Below are 14,783 nucleotides of genomic sequence, written 5' to 3'. Positions count from 1 at the left end.
GTCACTATTTGAAATTCCCACTAACAGAGTACAAGGGTTCTGATCTTTTCAGATCTCACCAACGTTTTATCTTTTGATTTTTTTTTGATGACAGCCTTCCTGACAGGTGTGAAGTCATATCTCATTGTAGTCTTGATTTGTATTTCACGTATAATTGTTGATGTTCAGCATCTTTTAATATGACCTTTGGCCATTTGAAGGTCTTCTTTAGAGTAATGTCTATTCAAGTTCTTTGCTGATATTTTAATTGGGTTATTTGATTTTTTTTTTTTTTTGCTATTGAGTTGTGTAAGTTTTTTTTTTTTTAATTTTTTTTTAATTTATTTACGATAGTCATACAGAGAGAGAGAGAGAGGTAGAGACACAGGCAGAGGGAGAAGCAGGCTCCATGCACCGGGAGCCTGACGTGGGATTCGATCCCGAGTCTCCAGGATCGCGCCCTGGGCCAAAGGCAGGCGCCAAACCCCTGCGCCACCCAGGGATCCCCGAGTTGTGTAAGTTTCTTACATATTTTGGGTATTACCTCTGATGAGATGTGTGGTTTACAAATATATTCTCTCATTCTGTAAGTTATCTTTTCATACAGAATGAAAATACCTTTTATTAAGGTATGATACTAAGAAAACTTTTTTTCCCAGTAGACATGGTATGGTGCTCATTAATGTGTGAGGTAGATGGTAGGTCCTTTTTATAGTTATTAAGCAACACATACACTTGAAATCCTTCGTAAATTTGCTTTATCTTAAAATTTAAATGTTTATCGGAGGTGTTGAAAGCAATGAAGAAAATTCCTGTCATTATCAGGTGCCTGATTCTTAACCATTACTATGCATGTTTCCTAAAAACATAATTTGGCTGTAGAGAAAGCAGTTGAGCTGCAATAGCAAACCCTTGTTGTGGTTGACTCTAGGAGATATATTGAGTCTTTTGATAAAAGAAGTTTCATGTTTCTTGAAAATGCATCTGAGTTTGCTCTTTTAGCCTTGTGTTTATATTATATAATTGAACCGATATGCTGTTGTTATTAAATAATTAGCAGAGAAGCTGTTATTGAGGGGTCAATCCTTATATCCAAGTTACACCTATTGGGATAGCACAGCATTTTAAATGTCATTCATTAAACTGAATGGAGTGAGACAATATTAATATAAGAAAGAAAAAAAACTACAACAAATCAAACTACAGCACAAAGTAAAAGTAAATGAACTCATCTTTTTAACTGCTTTTCTAATTGCTACAGATTCTTAGGGCTGGTTTAAATCTCTGTACATAATACTTCCATTCCATGACCCCCAGGACTATCTGTACCTTCTCTAATGCTTGTTGTCACTTTAAAAATGTAGACTTTAAATTCAGTTATCGTAGGTTCAAACTAAGCACTCTTTCTTTCTTTGAATACTTATGAGAAATAGAGAACTGAGTTTCATGAATTCTTTACTCTTATCCTTCATAGACTGACCACTCCCCTCAACTTTGTGATCATGAGATCAAGTAATTAATTTATATGAAAAGAATTATATGAAACTTTTCTCTTCCACATTATTTTAATGAAAAGAAATTGCTTTAACAAGGACTGATGATTTTCAATATTATACAAAAAAGATAAAAAAAAAAAACCCTAAATGTCTCCCACTATTCAATCACTTCTCTATTTGAATCTCATTCTATTCAGGCCCTCTATGGTTTGGATCATGGCCACCCACATTGGTGAAGGTGATTTGCTTCCTCAAATGACTGATTCAAATGCTAACCTCTCCAGAAATATCCTCACAGACACCCAGAAATAATGCTTAACCCAATTTCTGGTCATCCTGTGATCCATTCAAGTTGACACACAAGTTTATCACAAAAATTAAATCTTTTAATGTATGATGGAGCCATTCCGCCTTTAAGCTTATAGCCCGATAGAAAAGAAATCACATGCCCATACAATTTTATACATGAATATTTGTAGCAGTTGTGTTTGCAGTTACAAAATATAGAAATAATTCAATATGCATTAATCCATAAAAAAGTAAATTGTGGTATATACAAACAAAAACATACAATGCAGAAAAAATGAATTAATCATTGAAACATACAATAGTCTAAATAATTATGATTAGTGAAGAAAAGACAGGCCAAAAAAGGGTGTATACAATGTGATTTCATTTATAGGAAACATTTCAAATTGAAAACTAATTTATAGTGACAACAGATCAGAGATTTTCTAGGAGGGGAGTTTGGGGAAAGATGGAGAAGAAAATTCATAAAAGCCACATGGAAGTATTTGACGGTGATAGCTGTGTTCACATTTTTGTGACAGATTCACAAGTATTTCACATGAATTTATGAAATTGCATTTCACGGATACATACAGTTTATTGTTTGTTAATCATACTGCAAAAAAGCTTTTAAAAATTAGCATTAATCTATACTTCTTCCATACATTCTTCCAGATAAAGGGGAAATTTCTGCCCATAAGTTCAAGTTGAAGAATCATTGGCAAACAAGAAAAAAAATACCTTCTTCCAGAGTCAATTGGTCAATTGATCTCCCTTTGATGCTACAGATATGAGTTGAGGGATAGGGTTTAATATAATAGACATGGTTACCATTGTGACCTAAAGACCTTCCTTGTACTTCTGTCCTTCAGAACTAACTAAAATCTGAACTACCTTGTGTTACTACTACACATGTCCACATCAGTTCCATGATAGGCAACTCAGGCGGCACAGTTTCTTGGTACCCCTTGATAAAGTGTTCCATTTCTACCAGAGATCAATAATAATCTGGGAACCATGTTTTCATGAGATAATAGATATTTGCAGATATTTGTGTATATTCAATTATCTGTACATGTGTTTTCTGGAAAACATATACAAGCCTGATCTTTAGAAGGGCTCTCTTACAGAATGGCACTAGCCTATCCAGTGTTTCTGTAAACTGTGAATATTTTCTTTCCTTCTGGGAGTCTGAAATTTTGATGGAAAGTGTTTACATGCACAGTACTCAGTAAAACCCAGGGAATTGAGTCTCAACAGGGAAATATAGCACACATGTATTGATGCATACTGTTGATTAAAACAAAACAAAACAAAACAAAACAGGTTCTTTATGAGCCTACCAAGGGGTGTGAGAAAGCATAGGACTCCTATGCATGGATTTTTCCAGACCCCAACTGACTCCACCTCTACCTTGTCCCTTACTGGTCCACTGGCATATCCTTACTGTGGCATTATAATAGATCTTACCTGTGAGTACAAATATACACCGAATAGTATGAGTCCATGTTTTGAAGCATGAAACATGTGGGTGGTGTTGAGAATCCTGATGCAGCAAATCAATGATAGGGATCTCATGAACTCATCAAAGCCTCCCTATAGAATCAGTATCTGCCACAGACCCTTCATTCCTAGAATCAACATTTTCTTAGGTGAATCAAGCAGCCCAAATGGCACATAAGCTTGTAAGGCAGTCAGGGACAGTTTGAGAGTCTTCTCTTGCCTTGGACCCAAACAAAACTGACAGTCATAGACTATCAGTAAGGAATTTTAACTTCACAGCCAAATATATTTAAAATGTGTAGTTCTGAGAGATCCTGGGTGGCTTAGTTGGTTAAGCATCTCACTCTTGATTTTAGCTCAGGTCATGACCTCAGCGTCATGAGATCAAGCCCATTGTTGGGTTCCCTGCTGAGGTGGAGCCTGCTTAAGATTCTCTCTCTCCCTCTCCCTCTGCCTCACCCCAACTCATGTATGCACACTTTCTCTCTCTCTCTCTTTTTCTCTCTCACTCTCTCTCTCTCTCAAAAAAAAAAAAAGTAAAGTTCTAAGGAGACCACAAGAAAACTGCTTCAGCTTTCAGAAAACTCTCAAGCTCCCACTATCTCTTTCACTCATCCTGTACTAACAAAGTGAGTATTTTGCAAACGCTCACCAAGAAGCTGCTGGGAATCCCATGCCTGCAGAAGAGTCTGTCTGTAATTCCACACACAGAACAATGACCTCTCTTTTTTCTATACCTTCCAAATATCATGTGTTTCTTGTGTTGGCAAATTGTGACCTGGAACATGTAGAGAAGGAGATTCTGAGAGGTGAAGTCCCAGCTCATTTTCTGAAATGCAGCAGAAAACAGAGGAGTGTGGTATGAATAATGCCAAGTTGCAATAGATAATTCAGCAGTGATAAATAATAACGTTCAAATATACAGAGTTTTTTGGTTTGGTTTTATGTGAGTCTGATAATCCTTCTTGTAACCAAATTAATTATAAATTTTAAAAGTTTAAGCTTCAAGTGTGATTAAGATTTGCAAATACAACTGTTTATTAATAGTGAAAAATACAATAACTTAATGTTTTCCTTTTTCCAAAGTAAAAACTTAGGACAATCTCATCTATAATTAAGAAATATGTGAGTATTTCTCCATGCTAGTATTGGTTTACAGCATGCTGATTTTGCTAGATTACAAAAATAGAAGACTCCTACATAAGAAAAGGAGTAACTGAATTAGATGGCTTGAGACCAACATTAAAACAGAGATTCTTTCAGAATCGAGGTCCAGGAATGTGCATATTAAAGAAAAATTATTATTTCAACTGAGCCCTAGAAGGGAAGATATGTCTGCCTAGGTAGACAGAAAAATGTAATGCTTTGATAATTGTTCTGTTATTTTTTACATAATACTGTCCTAGTTACTATTCTAAAAAAAATGTTTTTCTACAGAACTTGAACGTAGGAGGTTGAGATTTTTTCAAGCTTTCTCCTCTGTCAGATGAAAAGAACAGCCATCCTATCAGCTGATACCATTAGCGCATGTTGAATTCAGCATCATTTTCCAAGAACATCCTCCTTGTTGTAAATAGGAGATAAGAATTCAATGGAAAAAAAGATCACAAAAGACAAAGCAAAACACATCCATTGAACCCAATTTTACTCTTTAATAAAAAAGTAAAGAACAACATTATCAAAATTACTTTAGCTAAGACACTTCGTTATCAAAATTCCTTCAGTTGGGATATTCAGTTATAGGTTATGTATTAAAGGCATAAACAGACTAAAGGTACTTATTTTTCCAGTTTTGGAACAACATGCATCTTTTCATTTTTTTTGATAAATTGTAGAGATCATGAGTCAATGGCTGAAACATGTTATATGAAGGAAGATATGGGGGATATTCTAGATGTGTTCAAGAAGGTATTCAAATGTGTTATTAATCTGAAAATCAAATGGTTCCTTCCCAATATTTTAAAGATATTTGTGGGAAAAAAAATAAAGATATTTGTGGGTTAAAATCACTTAAAAATAATAACCATGGTTTTCATAAAAGGAGATAAAATTGAACCATTTCAGTTGCATAAAAGGATATTTCATTTTATATGATAATTTTTAAAGGTTAATATAGCACAAGAGGATGGAAAAGTGATATAATAGTTTCAAATTAAAAGTTTTGTTCTTTCTGGAAAAATAAGAATTCTTGAAGCACCATTGTCCTCATTATCTTAAATTATTTGACACATGTATGCATGTTATACAATGCAAATTCATCGTGAGGAAAATTTTCTTGGCTCTCAACTTATAATTCTTCTATAAGTGCTCTCACTGTATTCTGTATATCTTTACCTCTTATAACCTTTGTGTCAAAAAGAGCCGTTAGAACATTTATTTTCATTAAGTTATATTCACTTTCTCTTTTACATCATGCCCCACATACCTAGAGATCTTGAAAATAATGAACAAAGAAAAAGAATCACATCTGCAGTTATCTAAATACATTATTTGTACCATGTCTTATAAATGAAGTCAAAGCTGCCTTGTAGATCAACTCAAAAGTTTTGAATTTGAAAAAAATATATGAATTTAATCGAGATCTAGCTGTTGAAACAAGTATTTTCTTTGAAAATATGATTATACTACATTAAGAAATCAAATAATTTTAGTTTAATTCCAATTTTTTTCTCTGATATAAACTCCTCTTCTAGCTCCATAAGAAGTTTGGAATACAAATTCTTGACAATAAAGGATACAATGATATATGTGAATTGGGATCTTTTGTTGACTCTTCATCCTTGTAATGGTTTTTGAATTCCTTTGGAATCCAAGTAGGTACATTTTATTTGAGATGTTCAACACATCAGCATTTATGTGATCTGAGCCCTTACCCAGGCTTTTTCCTGTCCCTATTAAAAGGGAAAAGCATATAGTCATTACTTTTGGATTTCATTTTAAGGCAAGAAGTCTAAAGAAGCATCCCAGTCTGAAAAGTAAGGATAGAACCAAAGTGTGAGAGCCAGAAGCAAATTAGATGGTTCTACATCAGGGCTGGAAAAACTAAGCAAAAACCACATGCAGAAGTGAACAATAAAGCAGAGAACAGAGAGCAGAGTCAGGAGAAAAAAAATTCCTCAGCAGTTAGGACAGTAACTCTCAAGCTTTCAAGCATGGTGGTGTTGATGGTTCAGCCAAGTAAGTGGTGGGCTGGAGATATATGAAAGCTGGAGCTTCTGATAACATGCTGCTAGTAACAGCATTCCTGAGCATTTGTTTGCCCCCAGCTATATTAAGTTTCTTGTACTACCAGACACTATGCCAAATAATGAAAAATATGAGCAAATATTTAGATTAAAAAATCTCATGAGGTAGGTGTTAACTATGTTTTTTACCAATTAAGAATTTTGAGAATTCACTTTCAGAAGAAAGCAACTAAGGAGTCAAGCAAATATACTACATTGAAACAACAACAAATGGCTGTTGATGCAATACATCTTTTACACAACAAAACACTGAATGAACCCTAAAACTTTTTTTCTTGTTCATTTTTACATAGAAATACACCTTTATTTTTTCCAGCTTTATTGATGTACGATTAACATACAAAAATTACATAATTTAGATTGTATGATGTGATGATTTCATATCTGTATGCATTTTGGTGTGATTGTCACAACCAAGTTGATTAACACATCCATCACTTCACATAGTTACTATGTTGTAACTATGTGTGCATTTGTGTGGTGAGAACGCTTCATATTTTTTTTCAGCATCTTCAATTCCTTTAATTTCTGTTCCCAGCAATCACCAAGCAAGCAGGCAGAATCTTTCATTCAATGTGTGCTGTACCCATTCTACATGGATCAGACATACCTGAAGCAGGAAGGGAATTTCACACTCATAGCCAAAAAGATCTCACTAGCCTTTGAGGATGGGTGTCAAGGGACATAATGTGGTTGTACAGTGTCCTAAAATTTGGCCAAGTCAACCATGAGTGTGATAAACACAACCTGCGGGGCCCATGGACACGCCAGGGTGGGATGTGGCACTAACGGTCTTATAGCAGCAGGTCCCTGGAAGCCACATGGAATGTTACCAGCTGCCCACTGTGCCTCAGAGGGCAGAGGCCACCCCTGTGGTCCCAGAGTCTATCACAGGAGAGTGTGATCAACACGACCTGGGTGAATGTTCTAGATGTTTAGGCAAGCTTCCTCTTGTGAACTCTTCAGTTTGAAGCACCATTTGTCTCACCCAGGTTTTGTTTGACACATAGTAGAAGCTGAAATATATATTTGTTGAAAAGAATATATATTTGATGAATGAAGATATGTCATATTCACTTCCAAGAGTCACCATATATAAATAGTATTGGCCAAAAAAAAAAAAAGCCAGATCAGAGCAAATGGAAAGAATATTAAAGAATGAGAGGATATTCCCCCTGAAGAGAGCACTACTCTGGGGATGGGAACATGAGAGCTTTCTAAAAAGCAAAGAAAGGGAGAGAAGTTAACATTTGTTGTGTATAAAGTGCTATGCACACAATAAATGAGATTTAATCTTCTCAAACTATCTGCGGTGTGTGTAGGGTTCTCTCCTTTGGAGAGGAGGAAACAGGTTTCTACCATGCCAGCTACTTCTGAGCAGAGGGAGGGAAGGGGGAGGGTGCAAAGGAGTTCCAAGTGGCCCCTTGTCGGGGAGACTGCGTCTCTCTCAAGGGGCTCTGCCGCGTGATGGGCAAAGGCTTCGCGGGGTGTATGCTCCTTCCCCACATCTCCCCCCGCGAGGTGCGCGTACTCATGCTCCTGTACTCGTCCAAGAAGAAGATCTTCATGGGCCTCATCCCCTACGACCAGAGCGGCTTCCTCAATGCCATCCCGCAGGTCATCACCACGCGCAAACAGGCAGTGGGCCCTGGTGGTGTCACGGGCCCGGCGCAGATCCTCAACCAGTTCCTAGCGTGGGGTGGAGTCATGGAGTGGCAAGAGCCCAGGCCTGAGCCCAACAGTCGGTCCAAGAGGTGGCCGCCATCACATGTCTACGTGAACCAAGGGGAGATCCTGAGGACTGAGCAGTGGCCAAGGAAGCTGTACATGCAGCTCATCCCACAGCAGCTGCCGACCACCTGGTACCCCTGTTTCGGAACTCGCTCCTGGTCCAGTTCCACTTCACCAAGGACCTGGAGACGCTGAAGAGCCTGTGCCGGATCATGGACAATGGCTGTGCCAGCTGCGTGCACTTTTCCTACAAGGCATCGTGCGAGGTGCGCGTGCTCATGCTCCTGTACTCGTCGGAGAAGAAGATCTTCATCGGCCTCATCCCCCATGACCAGAGCAACTTCATCAACGGCATCTGGTGTGTCAGCAGCAGCGTGGGATGGGGGGGGGGTAGTGGCCACCCCCAGGCTGGGCCCCTCCAGGAGTCACAGACGAGGCCCCCGCCAAAACTGGAAGTGATGAAGCTGTGGTTTCCAGGCTGGGACTGGAGGGCCCATGGGGTGCTGGGAGGCCCTGTCCAGGTCCTCCCACTCTCCTCCTGCCCCCAGGTCAGATGCTTCTGAGCAGGGGCCCCTGGGGATGACTACTGCCCAGCGAGATGGAGGACAGCGTCTGGAGAGGTCTCTGCACACGGTCCCCACCCCTGTACGTTTCCCCAATAAAGTCTTTTAAAAGCTAAAAAAAAAAAAAAAAAAAAAAAAAAAATCTCAGCAAGTTTCAAGTATAAGATATGCAATTATTAACTATAATCACCAAACTATACCTTAGATCCTGGAAATTATTCATCCTACAATGTAAAGTTTGGACTCTTTGACCTGAAGAGCTCTACATCCTACAGTTTCATCACATATATACAACCTAACACAACACACACACACACACACACACACACACACATAAATACTGACAAAATTTAACTGCCTCAAAAATATTTTTCAAACTTTATGCAAATTATGTGGATTCTGATAGTCAACTGTTTTGCAGAAGAAATTATTGAAGTTGATTAGACTACCAAAAGAAAAGCAGAGAATTCAAATATAGGTAAAGAAGAGAGGGAGAAAAGAGAAGGAAAAAATGAAGGGAGAAAAAGAAGGAGGGAAGGAGGGAGGAAGAAAATAAGAAGGTTTGAGGATGCAAGAACAAAACACAAGAGATAAAGGAATTTGCTGTATAGTGCTTTGAGAGACTACTATATGCTAAAAACTTTACACATATATGATCCTATCTCAAAACAATCTAGCAAAGCAAATTTGCACTTCCTATATTTTTAAATGAAGATAATGCAGTGAGAGGAGAGATTTACTCCAGGTCAAACAGAAAGTAAAAAAAAGCTTGATTCCAGTTTGGCTCTTGTGCTTCCAAAGCACCTGCCCTTTGCCACATGTAGCACTCTCAAGGGACTTTCCAGACACCTTCCTTTATTTTTTAACCGCTTCTGTTCCCTGACCTCATAGATTTGATGGTATTGATCACTTCCCCTCCCAGGCCTATGAAAACGTAAGTCAGATGGATCTCTTTTTGTTTCTCAATATTGGGAGAGAAAAATTTTAAAAGAAAGAAAGAGGGAGAGAGAGGGAGGGAAGGAGGAGGGAAGGGAGGGAGGGAGGAGGGAAGGAGGGAAGGAAGGAGGGAAGGAAGGAAAAAGAGAGAGAGACAATTCATAAGCCTTTGCTATCGTGGAGGGAACTGGTATAAAATGATATAAAAATAACAATATAATCTTAATAAAAGAAGAAAGAAAAGGCATTTCAGAAGAAAACACATAATTTCTGGGGTCTGTAGAATAGGAGTCTAAACTATGAAGGGGAATACACTGACTAGCACCAAATATGCAACTAACAGAAGTACCATTAATCATCTTTTTAAAATCCTCTTGTGGATCAATATTTTAAATTAATACAGCTCTCTCTGCAACAACAATTGAGCTCTGGATATTTGCCCTCAGTGAGGTAAAACCACCTAATGCCGTGCTTCCCCTCAGATGTCTAGCCCACATTCTTAGGTCCTGTCCTCTTCCGGACTTTCTATCTAAGCTGTTCACATAAGGTTTAATACCCACATTACTGTCTGCTTTGGCTAGTCAAAAATTGGCCCAATATCCCACCACAAACTTATAGGCCTGGGTTCTAAAAATAAACCAAATTTATGACTATTGTTATTCTCTTAAATTTTATTCAGTGTTGAAAATGAGTGTTAATTTGAAGTGGGTTTAAGAATCACGTTATATGTTTGTGAAGATTTCTTGAGAGAAGATTAAGTAGAGAGCAAGAAGAGATTGTTTAGCCTGGGAAGTGGGATCCCTTCCAGTAGGCCCAGAGTATTATGAAAGTCAGGAGAGAATCCTTTTTCTCTTTCTTCTTTGATATGGCTTACCAAACCTTTTCAATTAATCATTCTTCTTAAGAATGTACTTTTGAGTTTCATCCCTTGTTTGTAAATGTTTTTGTTATTTCATTAATTTTGATGACTATTTAGAGATACTTCCTACCTAGTAATATTTGCAGATCATTGTATTTTTCTTTCTAGGCTCTTAAATCAAAGTCTTATTTTCTTTAATTTTGTTACTTTTTTGTAATGTTTCATAGTATATTAATAAATATTTTATCATAAATAGAGCTATATATTCAGTCTAAAAGGCCATTTAGTATCTTCCTACACATTTAGATGCACAATGTTTTCAGTATTATTCCGTTAAAAAACATTAATTCCCATTCTACCTGATTTTTAAAACCATTTTATACTTAGAGGTGACATTTTTTAGTATCAATTGGATAGATATACTTTTGCTTCAATAATTTTTTGATTGTTTATTTCTGATGTAATTGTGTGTATGATAGCTTCTTTCTTATAAATTCTTCTAATTTTGTAATAGATTCTGAGACTTAAAAACAGACATAACTTGTAAATATTTTTGTGTTCTAAAATGATTATTTTGAGGGTTCTCTATATTATGTCTATAAAAATACTAAGAAAATGCTATGTGACATAAAACTGGTTTTGCAAGACACTGTATGTATGAATAATCACACTGGCTTTGACACTAGAAAGAGTTCTTGTGAATATGTATATTATAGATACTAATTTTACAAGTATTATTGCATATAGACCCCACATACAAGAATATATATAACAACATTATTCAGAGGTGAGGAAAATGGGTAACTAATCAAATGTTCATCAACAAAATAAAATATTAACACATTACAGTATATCACAAAAGAGGCTAAATAACAAAGTACAGTATATATAGTACATTATAATTGGATTTCAGAAAAAAATAAATGAGTAAATTTTTTTAAACATGACATATGCATGATGAATAAATCTGTAAAACCAGAAATGAACACAATATATAATAAAGGGATACATACATTTGTAAAAACTTTGTAAATGAAGAGCCTGATAAAAACAAAATCAAGCTAAAGTTTATCAATATTTGGGAGGCAGGAGTTGGAATTAGGAAGGAAACCATGGATTCAAGAGTTGTAGAAACTTTATCATACTTTGACTTCTTGTTTATATGCTTGTGCTTAATTATTATTATTTTTAAACTACCAAGATGTTACAATTATTCCTTTATATTTATAAGTCCTATAGAACTAAAATTTTGTAAATATTAATTGCAATAATTCTCAATAAATTATACTGATGTCTTACAATATCTATCAAATTAGATCTTTAAAAATTTTTAGTTTATTTTTTAAATTCCTATGTATATTTTTCTTTTTAAAGTTTAATATATCTTTTAATTTTTTTATTTTATTCTATTCTAATTCCAGTATAGTTAACTCATACTGTTATATTGTTACAGGCATACAATATGTGATTCAATAATTCCATACATTGCCCAATGCTCATCACCACACCTGAACTCCTTAATCACCATCACTTACTTCACCAATCCCCCACCCAGCTCCCCACTAAGAATCATTAGTTTTTCTCTATAGTTAAGAGTCTGTTTCTTGGTTTGTCCCTCTTTCTCTTTTTTCCTTTGCTTATTTGTTTTGTTTCTTAAATTCCACATAAGAGTGAAACAATGTGGTATTTGCCTTTCTCTATTTTGCTTAGCATTATACTCTCTAGCTTTATCCATGTTGTTGCAAATGACAAGGTTTCATTCTTTTTATGGCTGAATTATATATGTATAATTCTCCTTTATCCATTCAATGGACACTTGGGCTGCTACCATAATTTGACTACTGTACATCATGCTGCAGTAAACATAGGGGTGCATGTATCCCTTTGATTTAGCGTTTTTACATTGTTTGGGTAAATACCCATCAGTGTGACTACTGGCTTAAACGGTAGTTCTATATTTATTTTTAACTTTTTGAGGAAACTCCATACTGTTTTCCCCAGTGGCTGCACCAGTTGACATCCTCAACAATAGTGCATGAGGGTTCTATTTCCTCCACATCCTCACCAATGTTTCTTTCTTAGATTTTTTATTTTAGCCATCTTGACAGATGTGAGGTGATATCTTATTGTAGTTTTGATGTGGATTTCACCCATAATGGGTGATGCTGAGCATCTTTTCATGTGTCTGCTAGCCATATGTATGTCTTCTTTGGAGAAATGTCTGTCTATGTCTTCGCCCCATTTCTAATGGGTTGTTTTTTGGGGATTGAGTTGTATCAGTTCTTTATATATGTTGGATATTAACTCTTTATCAGATATGTCATTTACAAACATCTTCTCCCATTCAGTAAATTGTCTTTTGGTTTTGTCGATTGTTTCCTTTGCTGTGCAGAAACTTTTTATTTTGATGTAGTCTCAGTAGTTTATTTTCAGTTTTATTTCCCTTGCCTTAGGAGACATATTCAGAAAAATATGACTTTAGAGAAATGACTGCTTGTGTTCTCTTCTAGGATTTTTATGGTTTCAGGTCTCAGATTTAGGTCTTTAATTCATTTTTAAAAATATTTTATTTATTTATTCATGAGACACACACACACACACACACAGAGAGAGAGAGAGAGAGAGAGAGAGAGAGAGAGAGAGGCAGAGGGAGAAGCAGGCTCCATGCAAGGAGCCTGATGTGGGACTCAGTCCTGGGTCTCCAAATTCACATCCTGGACTGAAGGTGGGGGCTAAACCACTGAGCCACCAGGGCTGCCCTCTTTGATTCATTTTGAATTTATTTTTGAGTATGATGTAAGGCAGTGGTCCAATGTCATCAAATTAGATTTTTTTTAAACATTGCATAAAAGTAATCACATACTTTTAAAAAGGTAAACATAAGGCATGATGATTTAATATTATTAAAAATTAAAATTTTTAAAAATTAATCAGGAAAATATTAACAAAAATGGAAATAGATTTTATGCATAGACAAATGCATATATCTACCTGTATGTATGTGTATGTTGAAAGAGCAACACATTTGCTTTGTAATAAAAACAATTATCCATCAAAATACTTAACATTTGTGAAATTATAGTAAGAGGAAGTCATAATTAAATGTATATTCGAGAATCTTTTTTATATTTTTGTGAGCAATTCAAGTTTCTTCATCTGTGTATCACCTCTTCAAATATAGAGGACTTCCTGTTCCTTATTTGGTCAAATTGGGTACCCAAACCACACTGTAAATTTACATTCCATAAATATATGTTAAGGTATATATTGATATATGTAAAGAAGTACCCTCTCCAGTTTGTTCATATTCTTAAGAAGTATTTTGGCTATTCTCAGCTCACCTATGTAATTTTAAAATATTCTTTCACTATCCATCACATTTTTAGGAATTGAATTAAATATACAATAAAAATTTGGAAAAATGGATCATATTTATCATAGAATATTTCTACATATGCTTACATGTACCTTCTCAAATATATAGGTCTTATTTAATGTATTATAAAATTTTACATATGTTTCCAAAAGGTGCTGGCAAATCTATCACTATAATATTTTCAGATACATTTTATTTGTATTATCACGTTTTTCCCTTGTTTTTGCTATTTGCTATTAGATTTGCTATCTTTTTCAAATTATTTTTTTCTAAAAGCTTTTTCCTTATGAATGGAAAAGCTGTGTGTGTGTGTGTATACACATATATCACTAATCTCATTAAACCATTTTTAAGTCTTGAAAAATGACTATATGTTTGCAACTATAGAAAGTTTTGGTTTTTTCATTCCCCTGGAAGTCTCTTAAATAATTTTCTTCTATTATTACATTGACTGGAATTTCAGTAAAGTGTGGGACTGACTTAGTGATAATGGAAATATTTTCTTTGTTTCTCTTTTTAATGTAATTGTTTCTAGCATTTCTTTATGAAGAATGCAAATTGCTGTAAGGCTTTGGTAAATTCACTTCTAATTCCTATTTTACTTAGAGTTTTAAAAAGAATGAGAACTTCTCTGGAGCAATTGAGTTGCTTACATACTTTGGTTAATTTAATATGTCATTGTGGCGAATGATATTTATAGTTCTTAGAATACTTTTGTATTCTCAAGATAAACACATCTTAGTTAAAATATATTTTCTTATTCATATACTGCCAAACTTAATTTGCCAATATTTTACTTAGGGTTTT

General features: G+C 35.4%; 1 protein-coding gene across 1 annotated transcript; it reads left to right on the top strand.

The window, feature by feature from the left end:
• The first annotated feature begins 6,418 nt into the window (after window positions 1–6,418).
• Window positions 6,419–8,805, top strand: LOC129514467 (prostate tumor-overexpressed gene 1 protein-like). The gene is given in 3 exon segments (XM_055333040.1): window positions 6,419–6,443; window positions 7,893–8,369; window positions 8,372–8,805. Coding segments are annotated over 3 exon segments (936 nt in total).
• Window positions 8,806–14,783: the final 5,978 nt, after the last annotated feature.

The sequence above is a fragment of the Nyctereutes procyonoides genome, unplaced genomic scaffold, assembly GCF_905146905.1.
Source record: "Nyctereutes procyonoides isolate TBG_1078 unplaced genomic scaffold, NYPRO_anot_genome, whole genome shotgun sequence".
In the NCBI taxonomy this organism is placed as follows: domain Eukaryota; kingdom Metazoa; phylum Chordata; class Mammalia; order Carnivora; family Canidae; genus Nyctereutes; species Nyctereutes procyonoides.
The sequence above is the reverse complement of the archived record's forward strand: the minus strand, read 5'-3'. Positions and strand labels throughout refer to the sequence as shown.